This window comes from Agelaius tricolor, unplaced genomic scaffold, assembly GCF_023055355.1.
Source record: "Agelaius tricolor isolate 1412-34295 unplaced genomic scaffold, bAgeTri1.0.p SCAF_3, whole genome shotgun sequence".
Lineage (NCBI taxonomy): Eukaryota > Metazoa > Chordata > Aves > Passeriformes > Icteridae > Agelaius > Agelaius tricolor.
Genome location: NW_027269263.1, coordinates 43,387,332 through 43,410,093, shown reverse-complemented (window position 1 = coordinate 43,410,093; position 22,762 = coordinate 43,387,332). Strand labels below are relative to the sequence as shown.

Sequence of the window (22,762 nt, the reverse complement as noted above, 5' to 3'; positions counted from 1 at the left end):
CTTTTGTTTTCTCTGTAATATTTATAAGAGGAATTCTCCTTGGTACATGAGATTGGAGGGCTGCCTTTAGTCAGTGACTTAAGCATATTTTTTTATAAAAGGAGCCTTTGCTTCTATGAGAAGGTGCTGGTTCTTCAGTGAAACTGTCAAAATCAATCTGTCCTAGAGTTTAAATTCTGTGAGAGACCTGATAACCTTTGATTTTTAAAATATTCAATAGCTACTTTTATTTTCAGAATTCTGGCTAGGAGGGAAAACATGGGAGTGATTAGTAGTGAAGCCACTGTGCATTTAATAAATATGAGCACAGGAGGAGAGTACAGTTAGTGCAAGAGCTCAGTGATTTCTCTTTGAGGAATAGGCCAGGAAGTCTGAACCATTAAATGGCTGTGCAGTGGTGATGGGTGTGGTGGGTTGACCCTGGCCTGCAGCCAGCCATAGCCACCCTGTCACTCCCCTCCTCATCTGGACAGGGGACAGAAAATAGAACAAAAGGCTCATGGGTCAAGATAAGGACAGGGAGAGATCGTTCACCAATTAACATCACAGATAAAACAGACCTGACATGGGGAAAATTAATTTATTACCAATCATATCATAGTAGGAATAATGAGAAATAAACCCAAAACTTCAAACCTCTTCCTTCCCACTTCTCCCTTCTTCCTGTGCTCAACTTCATTCCTGATTTTCTCTCCTTCGTCCACCCTGGCAGTACAGGGGACTGGAAACTGGAGCTGTGGTCAATTGGTCACACATTGTCTCTGCCACTCCCTCCTCCTCCAGGGGAAGACTCCTCACACTCTTCCTCTGCTCCAGCCTGGGGGCCCTCCCACGGGAGGCTGTTTTCCGTGAACTTCTCCAGCCTGAATCCTTTCCACAGCTGTTGTCTTAAATATGGCAATAGGAGTTTGGGGAACTATGTGGAAGTTGGGCTGAATTTGACAAAATTATGTCTGTACTTTGCAGTGCAGGCAAAATAAGTAACCAGTACTTTGAAGGAAGAGTATATTGAGTACATTAATGTTTATGGTTAGTGAGATCATGTATATGCAGCTAGTGTTAGTGTTAGCTCTTAAATACTGACATTTCATTCTGGCCTGCACTTCAGACAGTCGTCACGAAAATTCAGTTTCCTGTCGTTTCTGAGAATTAAATGTGCATCAGGACATGTTGTTTGTGTTCACTCCAATGAATGCCACAGCAGGTGATAGATTTACAAGAGAGCTGCAGACTTTGACAGAAAACAATTTGGGGTGATATGGATTGCTGAAAACAAGGTCAAGGCAGTGGTGGTGGTGTGAAAGCAAATGGATTTGATTTCCTTTTACATGAAAGCACAAATTCTAGAGCTCTTTCTCACGTGCTTGCTGTGATCTGACCTTTAGCTATTGATTCCTGACACCAGCATCTGTTTTCAGCTGCTGTGAACTTCCTCATCCCATTACTGGCAAACCTTGAAGAAATGTGTTGTTACAAATCCAAACTGCCTTCTAGGGTGTGGAGGGAATGACAGGATAAGCTTTGTGAAGGTAGTTTGCACCATCTGCAATTCAAACAAACATACCATACTATAATAAAAAAGTCCCCAACAAACACAACAAAAAAACCCTCCCAAGAAACAAAGAGAAACTTCTCCACATACTGGAAAAGCTAAACCTAAGAGAGCTTTTGCAAGAACAAATTAGGTGCAAGGTTTGTCTGTATCACAGAAAGAACTCTGGAATGCAGAGTTATCCAAGATGGATCCTTATATGATCTGTCTGGACTAGATGTGAAAGTGACTTAACTGGTTTATTGCAGACTTAAAACAAAGCTGGTTGATGGTGGTTCACAGCAGTATGGTACAATATGTATTTTTTATTCAATACAAACGGGTGGGATATTTCAGAGATCTTTAGGCCCTTGCTGATGCATGTTTGACATGAACAATCTCCCTCAGAAGGATGCTGCTGCATGAGAGGAGACAGTGTCCCCAGCCCCCACAGTTCACACCCTGCAATGATGCCAAAGCCTTTGGGCAGCAGTGGAGTTGAGGAGCTTGGATACTCAGACTCTTCTGCTCATTTCTAGCAAAAGTGCTGGTCAAAAGCTGTGTGTACTGTAGTACAGATCCTTACACCTTAGGATCTGTCAGAACCTAGTTGTGTCATTTGTCCATTGTTTTCCCAAGTCATTGTTTTTGGTCCTGTAGAATAATGTAATGAAAAGAACAGATGAAACTTGTTACTAGCACAGGTAAAGATAGAAGTATATAAATATAAATGACTTAAAATTTATTTCTCCAAACCATTGCTTATGTTATTAGAATTTTTTGGACTTTATTTCTTTGGACTTTGCTGCTTTATATGTTAAATTTTGCAAGCACTGTATGTGTACCAAGCTTTCCTCAGTTGGGTAATCCTGTTTATTTTAATGAGACTGTTAGAATGCATAATAGAGTGTTCATTGTCTACCTCATATAAATTGACATAAAGCAAGCCAGCTTTGTAGCCCCTTAAAGAGCTCAGTTGGAGAGAGTACAGAATTCAGATTAATAATACAATTTTTAAAACTACATTAGCTTCTTCTCAGGTGGACCTGCAATTTTAAGCTCTCTCTACATCAATATATCTAATAAATCTATTTTATTTTTTCTAACCTCACGTATATGCAATAAAATAGCAGCTTTAAAAGCCTATTGGAGGGCTAGAAGTTACATTGTCTGTTTACTTCTTTAATTGATTGGATATCTTTTTCTACAGCTTTTTTTTTGTTGTTGTTGGTTTTATGTTATCAGTATCATACATTCAACTGTTTGAACAGCAATATTTATTCAAGTATCACAGTAAACAGAACAGCAATGTAGATGCTGAGGTGAGGAAAGTCTCTCCAAAAAGAATATTTCCAGTCCAGACTAGTTCCAGAAAAAACCCTGTGGAAAAGTCCATGCTTTGGAAAGTAAGGTGAAAGGAAGGTACTTCATAACATAGGGAATGTATGGTTTGATAGCTGAGCTTTGTATTATAGCACAAGAATAGGATTTTCCTTAGCCAATTTTAAGCTATAATAATTATAATAAACAATTTAAAACTATTTTCTTGTGCAATATTAAGAAATTATCAGACTTAGACAATATCCACTGAGCAATGAAAGATAGTGAAACCTTTTCTTGTACAGTTATAGATTCTCTCTGAAAAAAGGCATTCTGTAACAGCTGAGGCAAACCAGGGTATGAGGAGAAAGCACAGTGTGTTAACGGCTCTTGCATTGGCTTAGTGGGACCAGAATTGAGTATCTAGTAAGGAAATGTTGTATCATTACTTGCTAAGAACAGATTAAAAGAATACAGATGTATAAAGTGGAAAAAAATTAGATATCAAATTGAAAGCTATGTGCCTGAATGTCAGCACAAAACTTCTCTCTAATTCTTGTGACCCATATGTTTTGCCACAGAAACTACATTTAGTAATTATTCTTGGCAGAAGTGGATTCCAACATGAACCAATGTAGGTACTGTTTGTCATTGTAAAGACAAGCAGATGAGGAAAAGGAGAACAGTAGCAATTTTAATTCCTTTTATGGTTTGTAAAACATATTAATATAGATTGCTGTGGCTTAAGAGACAGTTCAGATTCTTTGGCAGATAAGAAGTGTAAGTTTGAATATTCAAAGGCGGAGTGAGAAATTTGGCACGCATCCTTTTTCTCTTAAAGAAAAAACCACACCTGCTAATATAAATCTATTCTTCACCTACACTGCACTCTTGTTCCTCTTTATTAAAAAAAAAAATTGGAAAATCCCCAAAGTGCTTTATATTTAAATTATTTAAATTCAGAATTTGCTCCTCTTCATCATCTTTTGTTTCCCTGAGTAGTTGTGCATCACTAGACATGAATTAGTCCTGAAATGAAGTACAAGTATGTCTTCAGGTGGATGGCAGGGGGAGGAGCAGACCACCAGCATCACCTCTGGAATCTGTGTTGGTGGATGTATCTTTCTGCAGTCACAAGTAAGCTGCCAAGATTAAGACATGACCAATGCTTTCCTTTTTGTCTGATCTCAGAAGGTTTCATGATGAATCAGTGGACTTTAGGATTGGAATCCAGACACAAAGACATCTAAACTTAAGATCTTTGTGTGAATTGCATCTCCAGTAACTAGTTGCTAGTTATAGTCAGCAAAACCTAGAAAGCAATTCAGCTGGTGAAATGTCTGCACCTTCTTTAGGACATTTTGGAAAGCTCCTTAGGATCCATAGATAGTATTGATTAAGGAGCTGCTCAATGTGCCCTGAAGTAATTTTGATCTGAATCTATTCTGCTTCTTTTTTGTTTTCTTTTTCACTACTTTAGATCTCAGTAAAGTTTGAGGCTTCAAGTTCAGAAGGAGTTGATATTGAACTCATACAGGATATAAATTCTTAGTATTAGTTATCTGAGTTTTTGACATCAGCCCTTTAGAGTGCAATCTATAGGAAAAAACACTCTGAATTTGGTCTTAAATATATGCAAAGGATTTAGGGTAGTCAGATAAAAAATAACTGATAAATATATATATGTACAAATTTACTGTTTTTCACTATGCATTGATTTTTTTTTTTAGTTTAAATAGAGCAGATATGTTGTGGTAGGCAATGTATATGGTTAAGGAATATTCTCCTAATTAAACATAAACATTGGTGCTCTCATTGTGGGACCTACCAGTGCATCTTTAGGATAGCACCTCTTAAAATAAATAGAGATGGAAACTAAAGCCATAAAATCATTTAACAGTTATTCTGGTTTTGATAATGTATCTTAGTATTCCTTTAGTGTATTGAATAGATCATCATTAGATGATCTTTAAGGTGTGCTGCAACCCAAACCATTCTGTGATTCTATGAATAAAAGAAAAATTAAGTAAATTTATAGCTAGACTACTCTGTATTAAATATTTTTTCATCTTTAACAGCATGTATAAATGCTCATAATTTTTGCAACATGTACTGAGAATTAGATAATGGGTTTTTCATGAGATGTGAAAAACTGATTTTGAAAGGCATTAGTAACTTCCCCAGAGCAGAAATCTGGTATCAGATAGTGACAGAAGAAATCAGTGATGCTTCAAGGTTTTTTATTTTCAGACTTTGTCCAAAGATTTCACTGGATTGGTAAGGGCTGTTATGCCTTGCTTACACCTAACTTAGTGAGATCAGCACCCACTTTGGGCAATAGGAATGGTTTTCTATCAGTTTTACTAATCTAGAGGTAAATACTCTTTTTGGATAATTTTCCATTTGTTTGGGACAGCATGAGATTGTACTTTTCTCCAGACTCTTTATAAATATGTTGGCATCCACAATAATGGATTGTATTAAGTTAGGGGTAATAATAAAATTCAGGTTTATCTGTGACTTTATTATTCCTGTTAATAAACAATAATAGTATTATTTTCCAGACTGTTCGTATATTAAAATAATTGTCTAATATGGGCCTTCCCACTCTAAAAGGCTTTTTTTGAATTTGACTATTTACTTCTATGGAAGCACAAAAACTGTCAGTATTTAAGTCAAGTAGTTAAATCTGAGTCATGACATGCTTATCCTTGTTAAGGCTACAGTTCTTAGTCATTCATTTGCTACTTAATTGGTGCATGCTAATTTCACTTGATCTGTATGCATATGTATATATTCATATTTTCTGGCTAAAGTAGCTGCTAGGAATAATTTTTGCTATCACTTAAATTAACAATAAACAGCTGAAGTCAGCCCCTGATGGTTCCTAGAGTTTTCCCTGGTGTGTTTTTGTATCATGTTCCATTTGTCTCCCCTTCCTGCTGCTTCACTAGAACAGTAATAGCCCTTGAGTGGGGTAGAGCAAGTGTGAGTGGCACTGCTTTAACATGATACAACCATTTGGCTTTTTCCAGTAAAAAACTTTGGTTTATGTGCTGTTTTATCTTCTAACCATATGTTTCTGTTCCTCTTTTATATCTGTTAAAGTCAGAAGCCCAGTTTGTGTGTTCCTTGGGTAATTTTGGTTCTTTAAGAAAGTAAAATACTCTAATGATGACACTTAAATTTTAGAAGTAATTTCACTAGTATAGAATCCTAAAGGAAGCATTTTGGCATATGCAGTTGTAGAGAGGTGCTGTTACTGTAGTTGCAAAATGAAAGAGGTCCATGGTCACCTCTCATGAGATTTGTTTGTCTTTTAGTTCAATCCTATTTTTCTGGCCACTGCTGAGCTTTTGCTGTCTACTTGGAGTGGTTCTTAAAGTATATGAGCTCAAACATACTCTGTGGGGATCTGTAGTGGTACTTGATGCTGTTAAAAAAATGCTTTTATAAAATCTGTTCTGGAATCATGTATGTTGCACATGCAAATGTTTGAGAAAAGCAAAATCAGAAGGACTTACCAATGTGGTTAAGAGCCTTGAAGATTTGCTTTTATATAATCTAATTTTGTTGTCAGCAAATCAACAGGTTGAAAGTCTAAGACTGCTGTTTACTTATGCAAGTAGTGCCATCCTGTAGGAGTGGATTTGTAGAGCAGAACTTCATGCTAGACCCAATGTTAATGTGTAAATGTTTTAAGGATTTTACTGTGGACTAAATCTGTGGTTGTGTGGACTGAGTGGCAGCAGCATATGTTCTAGTTTGGATTCACAGCTCTGGCTTGTGAATCAAAATGTGGAGATGATCAGAAGATTGTCTTCAAAAGCACCTAATTCAACTTGATCATGTAGATCATAAAATAGTGTATGTAAGATGGATATTACAGGATCATAGTTTGGATGGGGGAAAGTTCTGTAAAACAGAGTAACTCAGCTGTGCTTTGGGACATAATTGTTTCTACTACAATCACATTGCAAAAACAATTTCAGAGTTCAAAGGGATTAGAGAATCCTGAGTGCAAACAATGAGAAACAATAACTTCAGGTAAGAGATAGGCCATTGTTACAGCTCAAAAAAACCTGGAAATCTGTTTGCAATGTTTCAGCACACTGCAACAATCCTGTGTTCTGATGTTCTTTATTAGCATCACTTGTAGTGTGTGGTCATTTGTGAAGTTTTAGAAGGTTTTCTATTCCTTGGAATATGAAGGTGAATATATAGAGTCCTGGCATTTTGAGTGCTGAAGAGTGTGAGTGTGGTGATGATTGTTGGCTTTGGGGAGGTCTTTTTCTCTTAACCCAAACAGAAGTTAGTGCAACAAACTTTTCTTTCAACAGTAAGATTACACTTAAAAAGCCAATGATAAATACTTCAAGGGGTTACACAGTTAGAAATTTTGTAGTGGCACTTTTTCAGAGAAATAAAAGATTATGATGGCAGTCTGTGCTTTCTGTTCACATGTACTAATACCAGCTACTCAATACAGCATTTTTTTTCAGCAGTGATGACCTTAGTATAGCCAGGGGGCCCATTTACACTGGAGCTCTAAGAACACCAATCATTTAATCAAAAATAGAGATTTTTTTTTTCTTATCAGATCCTGGAAAGATCTCACTTATTAGCTTTTAATAGAATCAGTTTAACAAGTGGCAAGGGACAAAATAAGGACTTAGCTGTTTTCTAGACAATGTACATTATTCACCAAGGCTGTGTTAACTTTATTTGTTGCTATAAGAATATTCTGCTGCTATAAAAAAAAGCCAAAAAGCCCAAGGATAACATTTACCAGATGACTGTTCAGAAAATCAAGTTATCCCTATGTCTTCTGAAATTCCTACCTTTCCAGTGTAGATGCCATAGGACTGTATTAATAGATGTAGCACATTACCATCTAGAGATCTTGCCTGTTTTTTTTTTTCAGGAGAATTTTGAAAACACCAGAAAAACTGGGTAGTGTGTTGCAAAAAAGGGAATGGAAGGTGTTAAGGCTGCTGCCTACATTTGTTCAGTTCACACTGTCGCCCCTGTTCTTGGCATTGATGAGAATGCATAAAAATGCTGCATCATCTCCTGCTCAGAGTCCCGCTTGCTTTGCTGACCTTTACATTTATGTAGAGTTTGTGCCTCTGTCTTATGCCAACATACTGCTGCAGAAATTCTTAAATCTGTAATATGACCCATACTTCTTAGATAGCATTCTAAACCATTTTCTTTTTTTCCAAGTAGCAGTACTATTAGTGGGAAAATTTCAAGGCAGCACTTCAGTAAGATGGAGCCTGTTGAGATTTTTCTTTCATTGATATACATTTTGTGTCTGTGTCAATATGATATGAACTTCTTATCAGAAATGATTGATGCCTCTGGCCCCATCTGTGTGGGGAGCGGAGATAAGTTGGCATGCTAATCCTCCTTTTGCTATCACCTTGAACAACCTTGTTTGTAACTATCATATTGCCCTCAAAATGAGAAGAGATTCTTAAACAGCACAAAGAGAATAGGCTGTTTATCCAAGGCCAGTGAAAGCAAACTGCATTTTTTTGTGAGCTTTTGATTATATCCTTAATGATTGTGTAAACTCCAGACCATACCAAAGGATAAGATTACCTTCCTTTGTTGTACTCTCAATGTCACCTTTTAGCGACATCCACATCATCAATCTTTTTAGCCCTTTCTTATTTCAGTTTTTTTATTCCTTTAATTCAGTGAAATCACTTGCCAAAAGCTAAAGTGCACATTAATTAGTCAAAATATTCACTACTTGGTGTTCTAGTTTTAAAAACAACATAACACAACTGTTTGTAAAACAACATAACACAACTGTTTATTCAACAGTTTTTGAAAAAGCATACTGTCATTTTTCCCCTTCATTCCACAATAATGTTAAAAAGATTTTGGTATAGTAAGAGAATGTTTAAAGACATATTTTGCAATGTCCATCAGCATCTTCAAACCTGAGAGCCGCTCATCTCAAAGAACTGTTCTTTTACCCATCACTCTGAGTAAAGTTTACTCAACTCACTATTACTGTTAGCAACAGCAAAGAAGGGCTTGGATACCTCTAGAATCAAGCTAATAATACATTTTCTCTAGCCTGAAGGTTCACTACTGACAGCCCAAGATGTCTTTCTTCTAATATATCCCTATGATCTCTCTTGTAAAGGAGCTCAAAGATTCAATATTATTTTAAGCACAGAAATGGGTTACGCTTGACTTTCAGTATCTCGTTTACTTAGAATCAGTACTCCAGACATCAGCACTCTAAAGGCAGGAGACTCAAATAAATTCTTTGTTGCTTCTAAATCATGTTGAGCTCTAGACCACAAAGGAGATGGAGATCATATTTGTGAAGCTGTAGGATGATTTATTTTGTGAATATTTGTGAAGCTGTAGCCTTGCAACTTCAGTGCAAGACTACAGAAGTTGATAAAAAGGTACAGTACCTTCAAGCTTGACCCTCTGGCTCACAAAAAACATGTCACATGTTGTTGTGAGGAATAGTTCATTAATTATAGTTATTTGGAGCTTCTAAGTGCCAGAATGTTGCATCATGGCAGTTACTAACTTTCAGAGGTGGAAGATGGAAAAGACTGTAAAAAAAACATATCTCCATAAAGACCCAAATGACCTAGCTGGCTGTCTGGGCTTCCTGTATGTGGTACTTACACATAATCACAAAATCATGGAATGGTTGAGCTGATAGGAAAGTCCAGAAGTCATCTGGTCTAACCACTCTAGAGCTGATTTCCCAGAATCATGTCAAGATGGCTCTCGAGTATCTCCAAGAATAGAGATTTCACAGCCTCCCTGGGCAACCTGTGCCAGTGCTCAGACACCTCTGTCAGTAAAGAATTTGTTCCCTGAAGCTTAATAGGAGCCTTCTATGCTTCAGTTTATGTCCATTGCCTCACTTAAAACCACTGAAATTTGCTTGACTGTCCTCTTTGCACCCTCTCTTCAGATATATTCCAATTTATTAATAAGGTCCCCTCTGAGCTTTCTCTTCTCCAAGCTAAACGGTCCTAGCTGTCAGAGCATTCTATCCAGTCCTTAATCATGTCTAAGTGGGGTATAACCAATGCTGAGTAGATAGGAAAAGGATCACTTCCCTTATCCTGCTGGCATTACTCTGTCTAATGCATCCCAGGGATATAATTGGCCTCCTGTACTGCAAGGACACATTTCTGGTTTATGTTTGACTTGGTGTCTATCAAGATGCCCAAGTCTACAATGTGTGAGTCTGTTATTACTTTCCATCTTCTTTTCTTACCCTTGTTTCTTTATTTTATTCTGACATCAGAGATGAAAACAAATTATGTTTGGAAAATAATTGTGAGGACACTTTAAATCCAGATTTGGAAAAAATTTCAAATGGTGCAATGTATCTCAAGTACAAAAGCTGAAGAGAGATGGTGAAAAAAATTTTATATATGAGCATACATGCATGCACATTAGTTGGTATTAAGATTTTCTGCTTCTGCATATGGTTTCTTTTTCTATATTTGATTGTTTGATATTTAAGTCTTGCGTTGACGCAGCACCACATTGCGTCTCTCTGAATGTCATGGAAATTCAGGGGCTCTATTTTAATAAATAACCCTGCATAAAGACAGGGGTTTGTTTCTAGCATTATCTATGAGAATTAGCATCATTCTGGGGGGGGCGGGGGGGAAGTGTAAGTGGTATTTTTGAGTTGTTTAGGAATGTGTTTTAACTGTGCCTCAGACATAATTATCAATACACAGAATACACAGAATTTCTGGGAGGTGTGAACAATGACTAAAGGCAGAGCTCAGACTGGACTTCGTACTTTTTCAGCAATGTGAATTATTTATATTAGGAGCACTATCCAGGCACTCCCTAAAATTTTTAATCTATCATTAGGTGATAATCTACTCCACCTATTTCCCATAAAATACTATTTTTAGTGTGTTTAACCTTCACTTTGTTCATACTGTTCCTTGGAAATTATTGCTCAGATACCTCCACATTATCCATGGATGCTTTTTGTCTTGAGGTACTCTTAGATCCTGACTTTTCCATGCAGGTGTGCCTGCTAAGCAGTGCAGGGATTTAAGATAAAGGAGCCAGCAGCATTTCTGAAAAAGGGAACACCCCATGGGAACCTGAGCCATGAATTAGCTCAGGGCTACTTTTCTGTTACAGTATTTCCACAAAAGCATGATTGCACTCATAGTGGGTCACAGCTTAGGGTAATTCAGTGTTGTTCTTAATTTCCTGTGCCGTGTTCACAAAAATATCTAATCTTGCACGGTATTAAAACTGTGCTGCAGCGAATTACACAAAATCAATGTGTATTTATCATATGTGTATTTATATATATATGTATATATGCCTCATAGATGCAGGAGAGATGAAGCATCTTGGTTTTTCTGGCTAGCAGACGCTTAAAGGAGTCCTCCATTCTAGTTTATTCACTTACTGCTTTGTCACTTTGCTACCCCTTAGAAGCAAAAATTAAACAAAACCAGCCTAGCTTTATTTATATCCTGTGAATGCAAGAGTTAGTCCTAATTTTAGCAGGAAGGCTAAAACACCTCAAAAAACCGTAAAGGTCACTTTGACAAGAGAGCAGCCACTACTCCTGTACCAATCTTGTATGCATTTGGAATAAAAATACCTCTTTAGATGGCTAACTTGGTAGATACATTTCTGAATGTGGTTGCTGTTTTTTTTAATTATATACTCCTGTATACTGATATTATGTTTATATACATACAGTATATAAGCAGGCTTAATTATTTCATTACTAGCTCTGAGATACGTGGTAATTTTTGCACTCTTGTGGACAAGAATATATTAGTACAGCTGTAATTTGGCTTACAGAAAGCACCTTTAAAAAGAAGCTGAAGTTCCAGAAACTTAAAAAGCTTCCCCTCAGAAAATACACATAATTTTTTCCAGTTACTCACTGTGAGCAGTAAAATTCCTATAACAGGAATATAGTCAGGTCATATAGAGGCTGTTGGGCTTTTCTTGGGAGGAATAGTGTAGTAGTAAAAGTCTTTCTGCTTGGATCCTAGATGTGGAGATATTTTGGAGTGGGAATTATCAGTGCAGGTTGGCACAGAGATTGTTTCTTGGTCCCAGTCAAACTAGAAAAGTGAAGGATGTGCCTCCATTGAATTCTGCTTCTTTGCTTGAGAATACTGTCTTTAACTGCCTGCTGTGGAGCTCCTCCAGAGGCAGGAGCACAGAGGCACTGGCCCAGTCAGTCAGTGTGCCCTGTTCAGTACATTGTCATTTGTTGTTTTACATGGCAAAACAGTTACTGTAGCTGTTATACTGACCTGTAATGTAATCAGCATTCCATAATCAAACATTGCCTAAGAGACTTGAGCCTCTTAAGTATCCCACGGGTATTCAAGCTTGCTTGTCTTTCCTATTCTTTCCCTAAGTCTGATTCCAGGTTTTGACCTGAAATCTGTTCAGGATTTAGAAACCCTTCACAGGAACATACCAGGACCAATGAGAAATTTCAAAATCAGTGGGTTGGTATGTTACAAACATTTCTACAGGTCTTTCCTGTTTCTCCTTTGTACTTATTGATACTTTAATTTTTTAGTTTTCAGATACCATACAGTCATGGAATGGATTTGATTGGAAGGGTATACAAAAGATCATCTAATTCCATCCTCTCTGCCATGGGCAGGGATACCAATATCAGTAGAAATATATATTTTATTTCTTCCTCACAATTGACTAATTCTACTCATAGCTGTTTTACATATTCATTAACAGCAATAGTATAAGCAGATAGGATTCATCTAGTGGGAAGGAGATGTCTGAAAGGAATGTTTGTTGTATCCTCCTGCCAAATGTTTGGCTTTATGGTAGTTTCTGTAAGATATTTTCTACAGATTAAGATTAACCTTCATTGCTGGGTATCTTGGTTTAAGACAATTTAAGGAGGTGTCTACTCTGAGTTAACTCCCCTCAGTTTTAACCAATCCCTTTCCACCAATAAGGAAGAAGTGTGAGTTGGTATCAGTGATAAAATAACAGTTTACTAACAAGTGGAACAGCAACAGACAAAAAACCCCAGTAAATAATCACTAGATACAAAATTGCTAAATCTCAGGAAGGGGGAATAAAGGGGGAATGAACCCAAATTGGCAGGGTACCACCCATTCCTGAGGTGGTGGCCCCCACTGCTGACCATGTAGGGACACAAAGGGAAAATGGCATCTGAGGCTTTCCAAGATGATGCCCACCACAGGAATGCAATGATAGTTTGGGTTACCCACAACACCAGGAGATCAAACCTGCTTTGTAAGAGGTTCTAAGAGTTTCAGTAATACTTGGGGTTTGTGCTGGTTTGGCTGAAGTAGCGTTCATTTTCTTTACAGTAGCTGGTATGGAGCTGTGTTCAGGATTGGTTCTGAGGACAGTGCTGGTAGCACAGGGATGTTTTAGTTATTCTGAGCAGAACTTACACAAAGTTAAGTCCTTTTCTGCTCCTCACCCTGCCAGTGAGGAAGCTGGGGGTGCACAAGGAGTTGGGAAGGGTTACAACCAGGACAGCTGATCCCAGCTGACCCAGACACAGGGATCACACTATAAGACATCATGCTCAGCATAGAAAGCTGGGGTAAGAAAAGAAGGAAAGGAGGTGGAATAATGGCATTCATCTTCCTCACTCACTGTTACCTGTCATGGAGCCCTGTTTTTCTGGGAATGGCTGGACACCTGCCTGCCCATGGGAAGTGGTGAATGAATTCCCTGCTTTGTTTGCTTGTGTGTGTGGCTTCTGCTTTATGTGTTAGACTGCCTTTACATTAGCCCACAAGTTTTGTGACTTTTACCCTTCTGGTTCTCTCTCCCACCCTACTGTGGGGGAGAGAGCTGGTGATTGAGCTACTGGCTGGGGTTAAACCACAGCACTTCTAGGAACCATTCATTTTGTCTGACTTTTTGCAGTGCTATATAATTTGTTGTCATTAATTAGACAGTTTTGATAAATTGCCCTTTAAATACTGGCCATTCTTGAATTACAAGAGAATTAACATTTTTATTCAGGCTAATTCAAGTATTTTTTGAGGAATTGATGTTTCAGCAAGTGTGTTTCTTTGGCCTGATGGCCTAGACTGTCTTATTCAGCCTGTGCATGGGAGCTGCTGCATGTGACTTTACAACAAATTGCATTTGTGAATAAGTAAAATGAGGTAGATATGGTAGGAATAAGCTCCTAAAAAAACCCACAAGTGTTGTCTAGCAAGAAAATGCTTCTGAGAAGGTTTGATTTTGTATTTTATGGGTAGACAGAGTCCCATTTAATTACAACTTCCATAAGCCTTCCCAGGAGTGAGGGTGTGTTAGAAATTAATTGTATTTCATGATGTAGTTCAGTTCCTCTCACAAAGAGCCATTTTCAGTGAAACAAATCCACCCTCTTATCCACTGTTTAAAGATTCTTTCTCAAATACCTTCTACTTGCTGTAGTTGGACTAAGGATGCTAGCTGATATAGATGTTTCATCTGAGCTTGTATAGATAGACATATTTAAATTAGACAAACCAACCCAAGAGGAACCTGTGGTATCAATTATGCTGCTCATATGCATTAACAAATAACCCTCTTACGGCTTCTGTTGTAAAAATTGAAAACTGTCAAGAGAAATAACTGTTTTTAAATGTGATGATGAAAACACTGGAAGATGTGACCTGTCATGTGACTGGTGGAGCTTAAACAATTAGCTACATTCAGAAATAAATGCAGTGTTGGAGTAGGAGTATGTGAACCAGCCATGACATGTATGTGCCAGATTTAGGTAACTGTGAGCTATATTGAGCATCAGTGGTGTGTGTGTGTGTGTATATATATGTGTGTGTGTATAGTTGGTTAAAAGATCATCTCATGAGGAGCATATTGCAGTCACGCTGGCTACCAGCAAAAGGCATGTTAGGATTGACACAAAATACAGGCTTGCTCCTTGTAAACCTCCAAATGGTGTTGAATACATAGGAAGCCGGGAGGTGTTGGACGAAGGGGAATTTTCCTAAATGCTGTTGTTTCCCTTCACTTTACCAACTTCTCCTGCTCCCTTCAGGCTTAATCTTTGGGGAAAGATAATGCAAATCTGCTTGTATCCATGCTGTTAGCTCAGTCATTGACTAGGATAATAATCAAGACTGTAATTCAGCTTAAAGGATCTGTAGGCCTGTGTACTGGTAATGCTGTGATGCAAAATGTTTATCCCTGGTGGCAGACTAAGATCAGTGAAGGCTTCAGCTTCTGGTATATGTTTTTTCTTTAGTTGTAAATACATGCTGATACATTCCTAAATACAGTTTTCTGTTTTAAAACTGTCGTCTTCCTCTGGCTCCTGGTATGTCTTGAAAAGTAATATAAAGTTACTGCTGTCTAGCTCTTTTAAGAAATGTATGATGCTATCTTTCATTTAAAATACAGGTGCAAATATCTAAAATAATATAGGTTATGTTCATAAAATCTGTAATAAAAACTAATTTCTCTAGGCCATTTTCAGTTAATAAAGAGGTAAAAGAGGATGAGAGCGGGAACTTGATTTAACTATGTAAATCTGTTTTGCTTTTCCTCCAATCCCCTTTTCTGCTTTCTTTTTTCCTTGTTAACTGTACAGCTAGCCAAGGGAAATTAGGCTTCGCTGCATAAATCTATAAACATTCTTTGAATGCTTTTTTCTTCTTCCCTCATGTTGTCAGCATGGCTAGGGGACAGAAAGATAAGCTTCAATGTACCATAGTAAGATTGTTTTGTGGTTTTTTGTTAGTATTTTTGCTTTGATCTTTATCTGAAATTGGCTGATATTTTTATAGTATTCATTCTTCCTTTTCTGTCCCCCTTTGCTTATTGCCTTGTATTTTACAGTTAGAAATTTGAGAATGTTTTTTTTAAGTACATAACAGATGCAATACAGGACCTGACTTACTGTGAATCAGCTGGTACTGCTAAGTCGTATTGGCACACTTATCATAATTCAGTTATTCTCTGGTTAAGGATATACTTGAAGACTTTATGATCTTTCAGTAACTTAAGATATGTTGTACAACATTCCTCTGTATTTCACCACTAAATGTGAGGGGGGTAACATTTTGTGTCTGATCTGGGTTTTATGAAACCACTGAGCTTTTAGCTGTAAATGAAGTCAATTCAGATTGAAGTTCCTACTGAACATCCATTGACAGTGTTCTGGAATGTAATGAACTTGAGCTGGTGAATTATATGGCAGAATTCTCTTATTGCTCCTCATTGTTTACTTTGGAAATCACTGTAACCTATTTTCAAGTAGAGAGCATTTATAAAGATGTCTGAAAGTGGAGCTGTACTGAGAATTATGACTATTTGGTGTCATAGTTTTGCCACAAGAATATGCCATGTGGTATAAATCTGCCCAGATTTTTTATTTTTGATAGTGTGTTTGTAAATCATAGAGCAAGCAATCTGTCTAGACTGGTACCATGTGACTGCTAGTATTTTCCTGCTAATACTAAGGAAATAGGGGTCACATATGAAAATAGAACAGTTTTCAGCCATGTTCCTTTAAAATGCATCTGTTAAGCATGCAGATTTGGAACATGTTGTTACTCTGCTAATGCATGAGAAGTTACAGTGCAAAAATCCCTTGCTGACCTTCTTAAATTAATCTCTCTAGCATTAGTTATTTCCTTATTTTCAGTGGGAAGACAGCTGAGTTTAAATGTGTATGGCATATTTAAGTGGCGAGATTGGTGCTCATTAAAAGTTTGTTGTGGTCTAAATTAAAATCAAGTTGTCTTAATACAAAGAAGAGTTATTTCTGTTTTGTGGTACTGCTGTGTATATTTGCTGTATCTATGTATATATGGCTGAGCAAACTGCTGTTCAGTAGCATACTAGCTCTAGGTTTAACTGTCCGAGATTTTTACTGCTGTTTGAAGCCAAGCTTTCAGGTCTTGGTAAGTCTGTCTTTATTTTGTTTTATGAAGGCTGTTTACTTTCCTTAGCACTTTTTCCAACCTGCTGGTCTCTTCAGAAATCCTTTGAAATGGTATCTAAATGCCCATGCTCTATGTACGCAGATATTACAGTGCCATTTTGGTCTTGTAATCTCACAAGTCTAACTGCTTTCATTTGCTCCCTGGAAATGTTCAAAGATAACCATTTTAACCTGAGGTGTAACTGGTTCTGGCATATGTTTCTAGTGGGAAAAAAAGCTATCATAAAGCACCAAGCAAGGATTAAGATTTTTTGTTGTTGTTGTTTTTGGTTTGCTTTTTTCATTGCTTCACTCTGCTTCAGTGAAAGCAAATTTCAAATGCAAATGAGGAAAGTAGATCTGCATAGCCATTACATATCTGTTGCAATCAGTATATTTCTTTGTGGCATGACAGAAGTCTTTGGCTTTTAGTTGTGTTGTGAATCATAATCTCATGATCTATGAGTATAAGCAGAGTTTGAAAATTTTGTATTGTAGTGGATAGTGAATAAGAAGCCTTCAAAAGATATGCCTTTGTTTGTGTGGACTATAAATTAAATACATTTAATTGGGAGCGTATTCTGTATTTTCCAGTTAACAGGTAAACTATGAAGATAGCTTAGGAATGGTATTTCTCTTTGAACCAACATATCTAGCATTTGTTTTAAAGACACAAACATAGTGAGATGTGATGTGTATGCGTGTGGGTATTATTTTCAAGTGTTATATAGACTGAAGATAAGGTGGTGAAATTCAGAATCACCTTTACTGGCCAAATTTTTATTGACACATACCAAGTACACAGAAGCTCTGTTACTTCTGGAACAGACTTTTTCATTTGTATCCAGTTTGGGGTGGTGCCACACATAATGCAGTCCTAAATCTTTAGCTGCTTTGACAATATAATTAATAACTCTTGTTCCATGTACAGTAATTTTGTGTGAGACCTACAAAGCTCTACACTTTTTTTACTGTATTTTCCAATATTGCAAATTAGCTCAATTCTAAATGAAAAGGCATAATTATTTTGAAACCAGTTGTAAATCAACAGCAAAATACCAGCTTGTTTCTCTGTAAAAATACACTTACATAAACAGTTTTTAAAACTCAATTTTTTTGTTCTCATGGAGACCTAAGCTGCAGAAGTTTGCTGTATCATAAAAAGTGAATGAGACAAATAGCATTTTGTTGACGAAATAACATTTTCATATACTTTAGTATGTGAGCTCCACTCTACTGTTACTTTGGTTCTGCCTTTTATGGTGTTTGATAAAAAAGCTGTACTGTTGGATTGCATAAAAGTTTTCAAAGAATCTGATTAAGAAAATCTTAAATATTTAGTTGTTCAGCCTGGAGACTGGCACATAAAAGCACAGAGCGTCCTCCAGAAATAGCTCTCAAGAAGTGTGCTCTAGAGTGTTACAGCATCTTGGGCTGTATCAACAAGAACACAGCCAGTTGCTCATGGGAAATGATCGTCCCCTGCTCAGCATTGGCCAGACCATGCCAGTTCTGGGTCCTTCAAGACCAATATTAATGAGCTGAAGTGAATTCAGCAGAAGGCCTCACGGTGTTTGTGGGCAGGAGCTCCTGCACTGGGAGGTCAGGTTGAGGCAGTGGAGCTTGTTCAGACTGGAGAAGAAGCAGTTTTGAGGGGAGCTCAATCACATAATAATCACAGATGCATAGAATGTTTTGGGTCACAAGGACCTTTAAAGGTCATGTTATTCGGCCCCTCTGCAACGGGCTGAGACATCGTCGCAGGATCATTAAGGTTGGAAAGATCCTCCAAGATCATTGAGCCTTGGAGTCTTGCTGGTCAGAACCCTGTCCAACCTGAGTATTTCCATGGTGGGGCATCTATTACCAGTGTTTTACCACTGCATTGTAAAAAATTCTTTCTTATTTCTAGTCTGAATCAATCCTCTTTTAGTTTATAGTCCTTATCCCTTGTCCTTGGCAACAGTCCCCAGTAAAAAGTGTCCCCATTTACCTACAAGAAGATCAATAACATCAGTGGTGGGACAGTGAGAGACAAGGGATACAGACTGAAGCAAGGTGTGCATCTGGATGTAAAGAAAAAGTTGAGGACAGTCAGATGCTGGAATGGGTTTTTCAGAGAGCCTTTGTGGTTTCCATAGCTGAAGGTTTTCATGGCCCAACTGGCTAAAGCTCTGAGCAAGCTAATCTGACCTGATAGCTGACCCCACACTGAGCAGGAGTTTGGACCTAGAGGCCCTTTGAGGTCCCTTTTAATGTGAATGACTGATTCTGTGGGTGATCAATGCAGATTTTCTACAAGGCAAATGCTGGTGCAATAAAGATTTAATTAGTCTATTGAGATGGATCTTATCCAGCATATTCCTAGTGATTTTCCAGCTGCATTTTGAAAAACTATGCTTGATATAGAGCAGTGGTAAACCATGTTTAGCTCCTGGAATAAGGAGATGATGTGGATGCAGCTGAGAAAAAATTTAGGTGTACTTATGAAATTTTTTTTCTGATTGAGCATTACAGGACATCCAGACACAGACTCATGTGTCTGGCCAGCTGGGGCTGGGGGTGAGAGAGTGAAGGGAAATGTCTGTAACACTTACTTGCCTTTTCCATCTTTCACTACAGAAATATGATTGTTACATTTCTTGTGAGGCTGTGTCTTAGAGAAAATTATCCAAAGCATGGAAAGGTCGCTTTTTCATAATATTGCCAGGTTTGCCTAGAGTTTATCCATAAATCCTACTATCTAATGGAAATATTTAAAAAAATAACTTCTCTTCCAGTGTGCTCTCGTGCCCTCTTCTATTTGGAAATAAGAATTCTCTGCATCTCCCTACTAGCAGTATTAATACTTGTATCAGCTGTAGCATTTAACAACCCACAGTAGATTGCAAAACAGGATTTCAAAAATGAAATTTGCCCTGCTGGAACTTTTAAGACTCTTAAAAAACTGCTAAAATCAGTGTACTGTAGCAAGAGGTTTTAACAGAGTTGTGTAAGTAAAACGTCTCCTACAATCATCATCCTACATATGAAAAAGAATATTGGTTGAATACAAACATGGTGATGTTGACATTTGTTTAGCAAGAATCAATACCAACTTACTACACATCTAATTTTAGTTCTAGGATAAATGGATTTTATTGCTTGCGTTTCTCTGTGTACTAGGATGTACAATATCATTCTTCCAAATGACAATCAGACTTGTATTTTGTATTGAGTTTTTAGTAATTTTCTTAGGTGATTAAGTTAATCACCACCCTTCACTAGCATCATACATCTGAGACTTTCAGAAAGAAATTATTTCATTTGTTTTTATCTTGAGAAAGGTTGCATCTGGAAATAAGATCAAAATGAGATCTACTTTTGCTGTAGTGTTGTTCAACATATCTGTCATATTTGTTTTCTTACAGTGAAAGATTTTTTTTAAGACTGAATAGAAATGGTTTGCCAAAATGTCCAGAAAAGCCTGAAAGACACTGTTCTCTCTTTGTGGTGAGTTCTTCCTAATCTCAATCTTTTTTTTTTGTGCTGGATGTTTAGAATAGAAGTTGGATTAAACTGTTATTGTGTGGTTGACTCAGAGCTGCTCCCTAAGCTTGTACGTTGCTATGAACATCAAATCAAAAGGGGTTTGAGGGGCTGAAGGGTATGGGTGAACCCCCAATTTGGATGTTTTATGGCAGTATGTGGACACTCATTGAACTTCCATGTAGGCATATGAACCAGTCAATCTCTCTGCAACAAAGACCAGCTATGTTTCCTCCTTGTACTTTTTACACCCAAGCAATTGTTTGCGCAGCGCTCTCTGCACTTCCAGAATATTTGGAATTGCACAGATGTAAATCACTACTGTTCAAGGCGCACAGCAAGTCTGTGTGCCCTCCCACTGATTTTGCAAATCAGCAAATTCTAACCAGGATATTTTAGGACACTCATTTTAAGTGCATGGCTGCCAATTTAAAGCGTTGAAGTGATTTGTTAATGTTGTATAAATGAACTCACTGGCAGTGAAAGCAGTGTGTACAGGTCTCTTTAAATGTTGCATTTTAATCAGGAGTCATAAATAATGAGGTTCTGAATCTTGTGCAGGATTTGGGTAGCAGTGAACTCAGGAAGGACATCTATATCACTGTGCACATCATCCGAATAGGTAGGTATAATGTTTTATTTGTTAGACATTTGGTAGTAGATAAAAGAAAACTGCTTGGGGCTAGCTTTTGGATTTGCTATAATAGCTAGATTTTTGAATAAACTTTTAGAAAAGAAACTGCCTGTTTTTTGTTGGAAAAAATGCTTGGATTTCTCAGCATTGTTTTATGTTATTTAGCAGGTATACTGCTAACTGAGTCTAGATGCAGTGTACTTTGTCACGATCACAAAACAAAATGAAAGTGTCAAAGATGAACTGTGTTAAGATGATGGAGTTGTCATTGGGGAGTCCATTCTTATTCTGAAGTGTAATTTCAAGCATCCTTTCAACATAGAAAAGCTTGTCTGGACATTTATTGTACCTCATTTGTATCGGAGGTCTGATGTATATCTGATATTGTTCAGATGAATTTTGTCTTCTCCCTGGCTCCTTGAAAAAGGAGGAGAGGGGAAAAATGGACAATATTTCATAAAAATTTTAATCTCTAATGCTATAGACAGATATCAAGTCCTCTAGAGAAAAAGTGGAGGAGAAGAAAAGTGTATGTTTGTGTACTTATTTTAAGAAGTCCTCTGGGCTCTACTGATGTGAAACAATAATCTTTGGGTCTGCTTCTGATCTCTTAGATATATTGTTTTCCTTGTAAACTGCCTCTGGTTGCATCAGTGCAGTACTAAATATAACTTTTCTTCCTATTTTTGAAAGGCATTTTGGTTTGAAGTGTAGTCACTGCAACTTATGCTGAGTTCAGAATTGTTACTTACTGAATTGTCTCTTTATTTTTCAGCTGTGAGAAATAATTTTCCATGCATTTTTATGCTAATTGGATATTTCATCAAATTACAGTGTTTTGGTTTTTTGGCAAGATTTTAGAAAAGATACGGTAAATTCTGATGTAAGCACAGTTAGAAGAATAAATGTTTTAAAAATATTAAAGAGTAGGATTTTTCCAGTTGTATAAGTTTCAAATATATTCACAGTCAAGTTCATATGTGAACCACTGAAATATTAAAAAGTTAAAACAACATTTATCTGCTTTGTGGTGTGAAAGTGAACAATTACTCTTCAAGCTGCTGTGATGCATAGGGATGTTTGGAGGAGACATTGTCCTGCAGCAACTGCAGCCATAGGTTTTTTTTGACAAAAATTAAGATTTGGTGGGAAAGATGCATAACTGCTAGTGCACAATTGAATAAACTTGATAGAAAGAGGACAGTTTCAAATGCTGGGAACACAGCAGGAAGATTGATAAATTATATTTACATAAAATAGAAAAGGCTAGAAAAAATATTTTGTTTTGAATCTATTTTCCCTGATTGCCTTCTTTCTTTCCTTACTATAAATTGTTCTTCTCCCCTTTGCCATCTTTTCTCCCTGTGTTTCATCTTTCTTTATTTTTCTTCAACTGGTCCATTATCCCCATGCTTTCTAGTTGCCTATAAGAAAATAGCATTTGATTACCAAATTGTAATGGTTCAGTCACACTTCTCACATAAATGATAGGTAGCAACAACCACAGTAAAATAATTCTTACCAGACAGGGACTGCTGATCACCCTGTCATGTTTGAGCTCTAAATTTAATTTGATAGTGTCATGAGGATTCTATGACTGGGTGTTAAAAAGTGGTGTTTGCTGAGTGAGGGTCATGAGAGGATGAGCAGAACCTCTGGTCTGAGACCTCTCAGGATCACCACATGCTTAGTGGACTTGCTGTACCATTTGCTATCAGAATGTAGCGCAAAGATGGACCAGGTATGTTCCCAATGGGAGTACACTTGGCATTGTCTGAGCTGGATTGCTTGC

General features: G+C 37.3%; 1 protein-coding gene across 4 annotated transcripts in view; it reads left to right on the top strand.

Annotated features, from left to right (window-relative positions):
* Window positions 1-22,762, top strand: part of DOCK4 (dedicator of cytokinesis 4) — a 223,386-nt gene that overhangs the window by 92,134 nt on the left and 108,490 nt on the right. For all 4 annotated transcript variants that reach the window (XM_071423656.1, XM_071423654.1, XM_071423653.1 and 1 more), the window contains exons 9-10: window positions 20,219-20,300; window positions 20,898-20,958. In XM_071423656.1, the coding sequence (XP_071279757.1) occupies window positions 20,219-20,300; window positions 20,898-20,958 (143 nt within the window). The remainder of the gene's footprint in view (window positions 1-20,218; window positions 20,301-20,897; window positions 20,959-22,762) is intronic.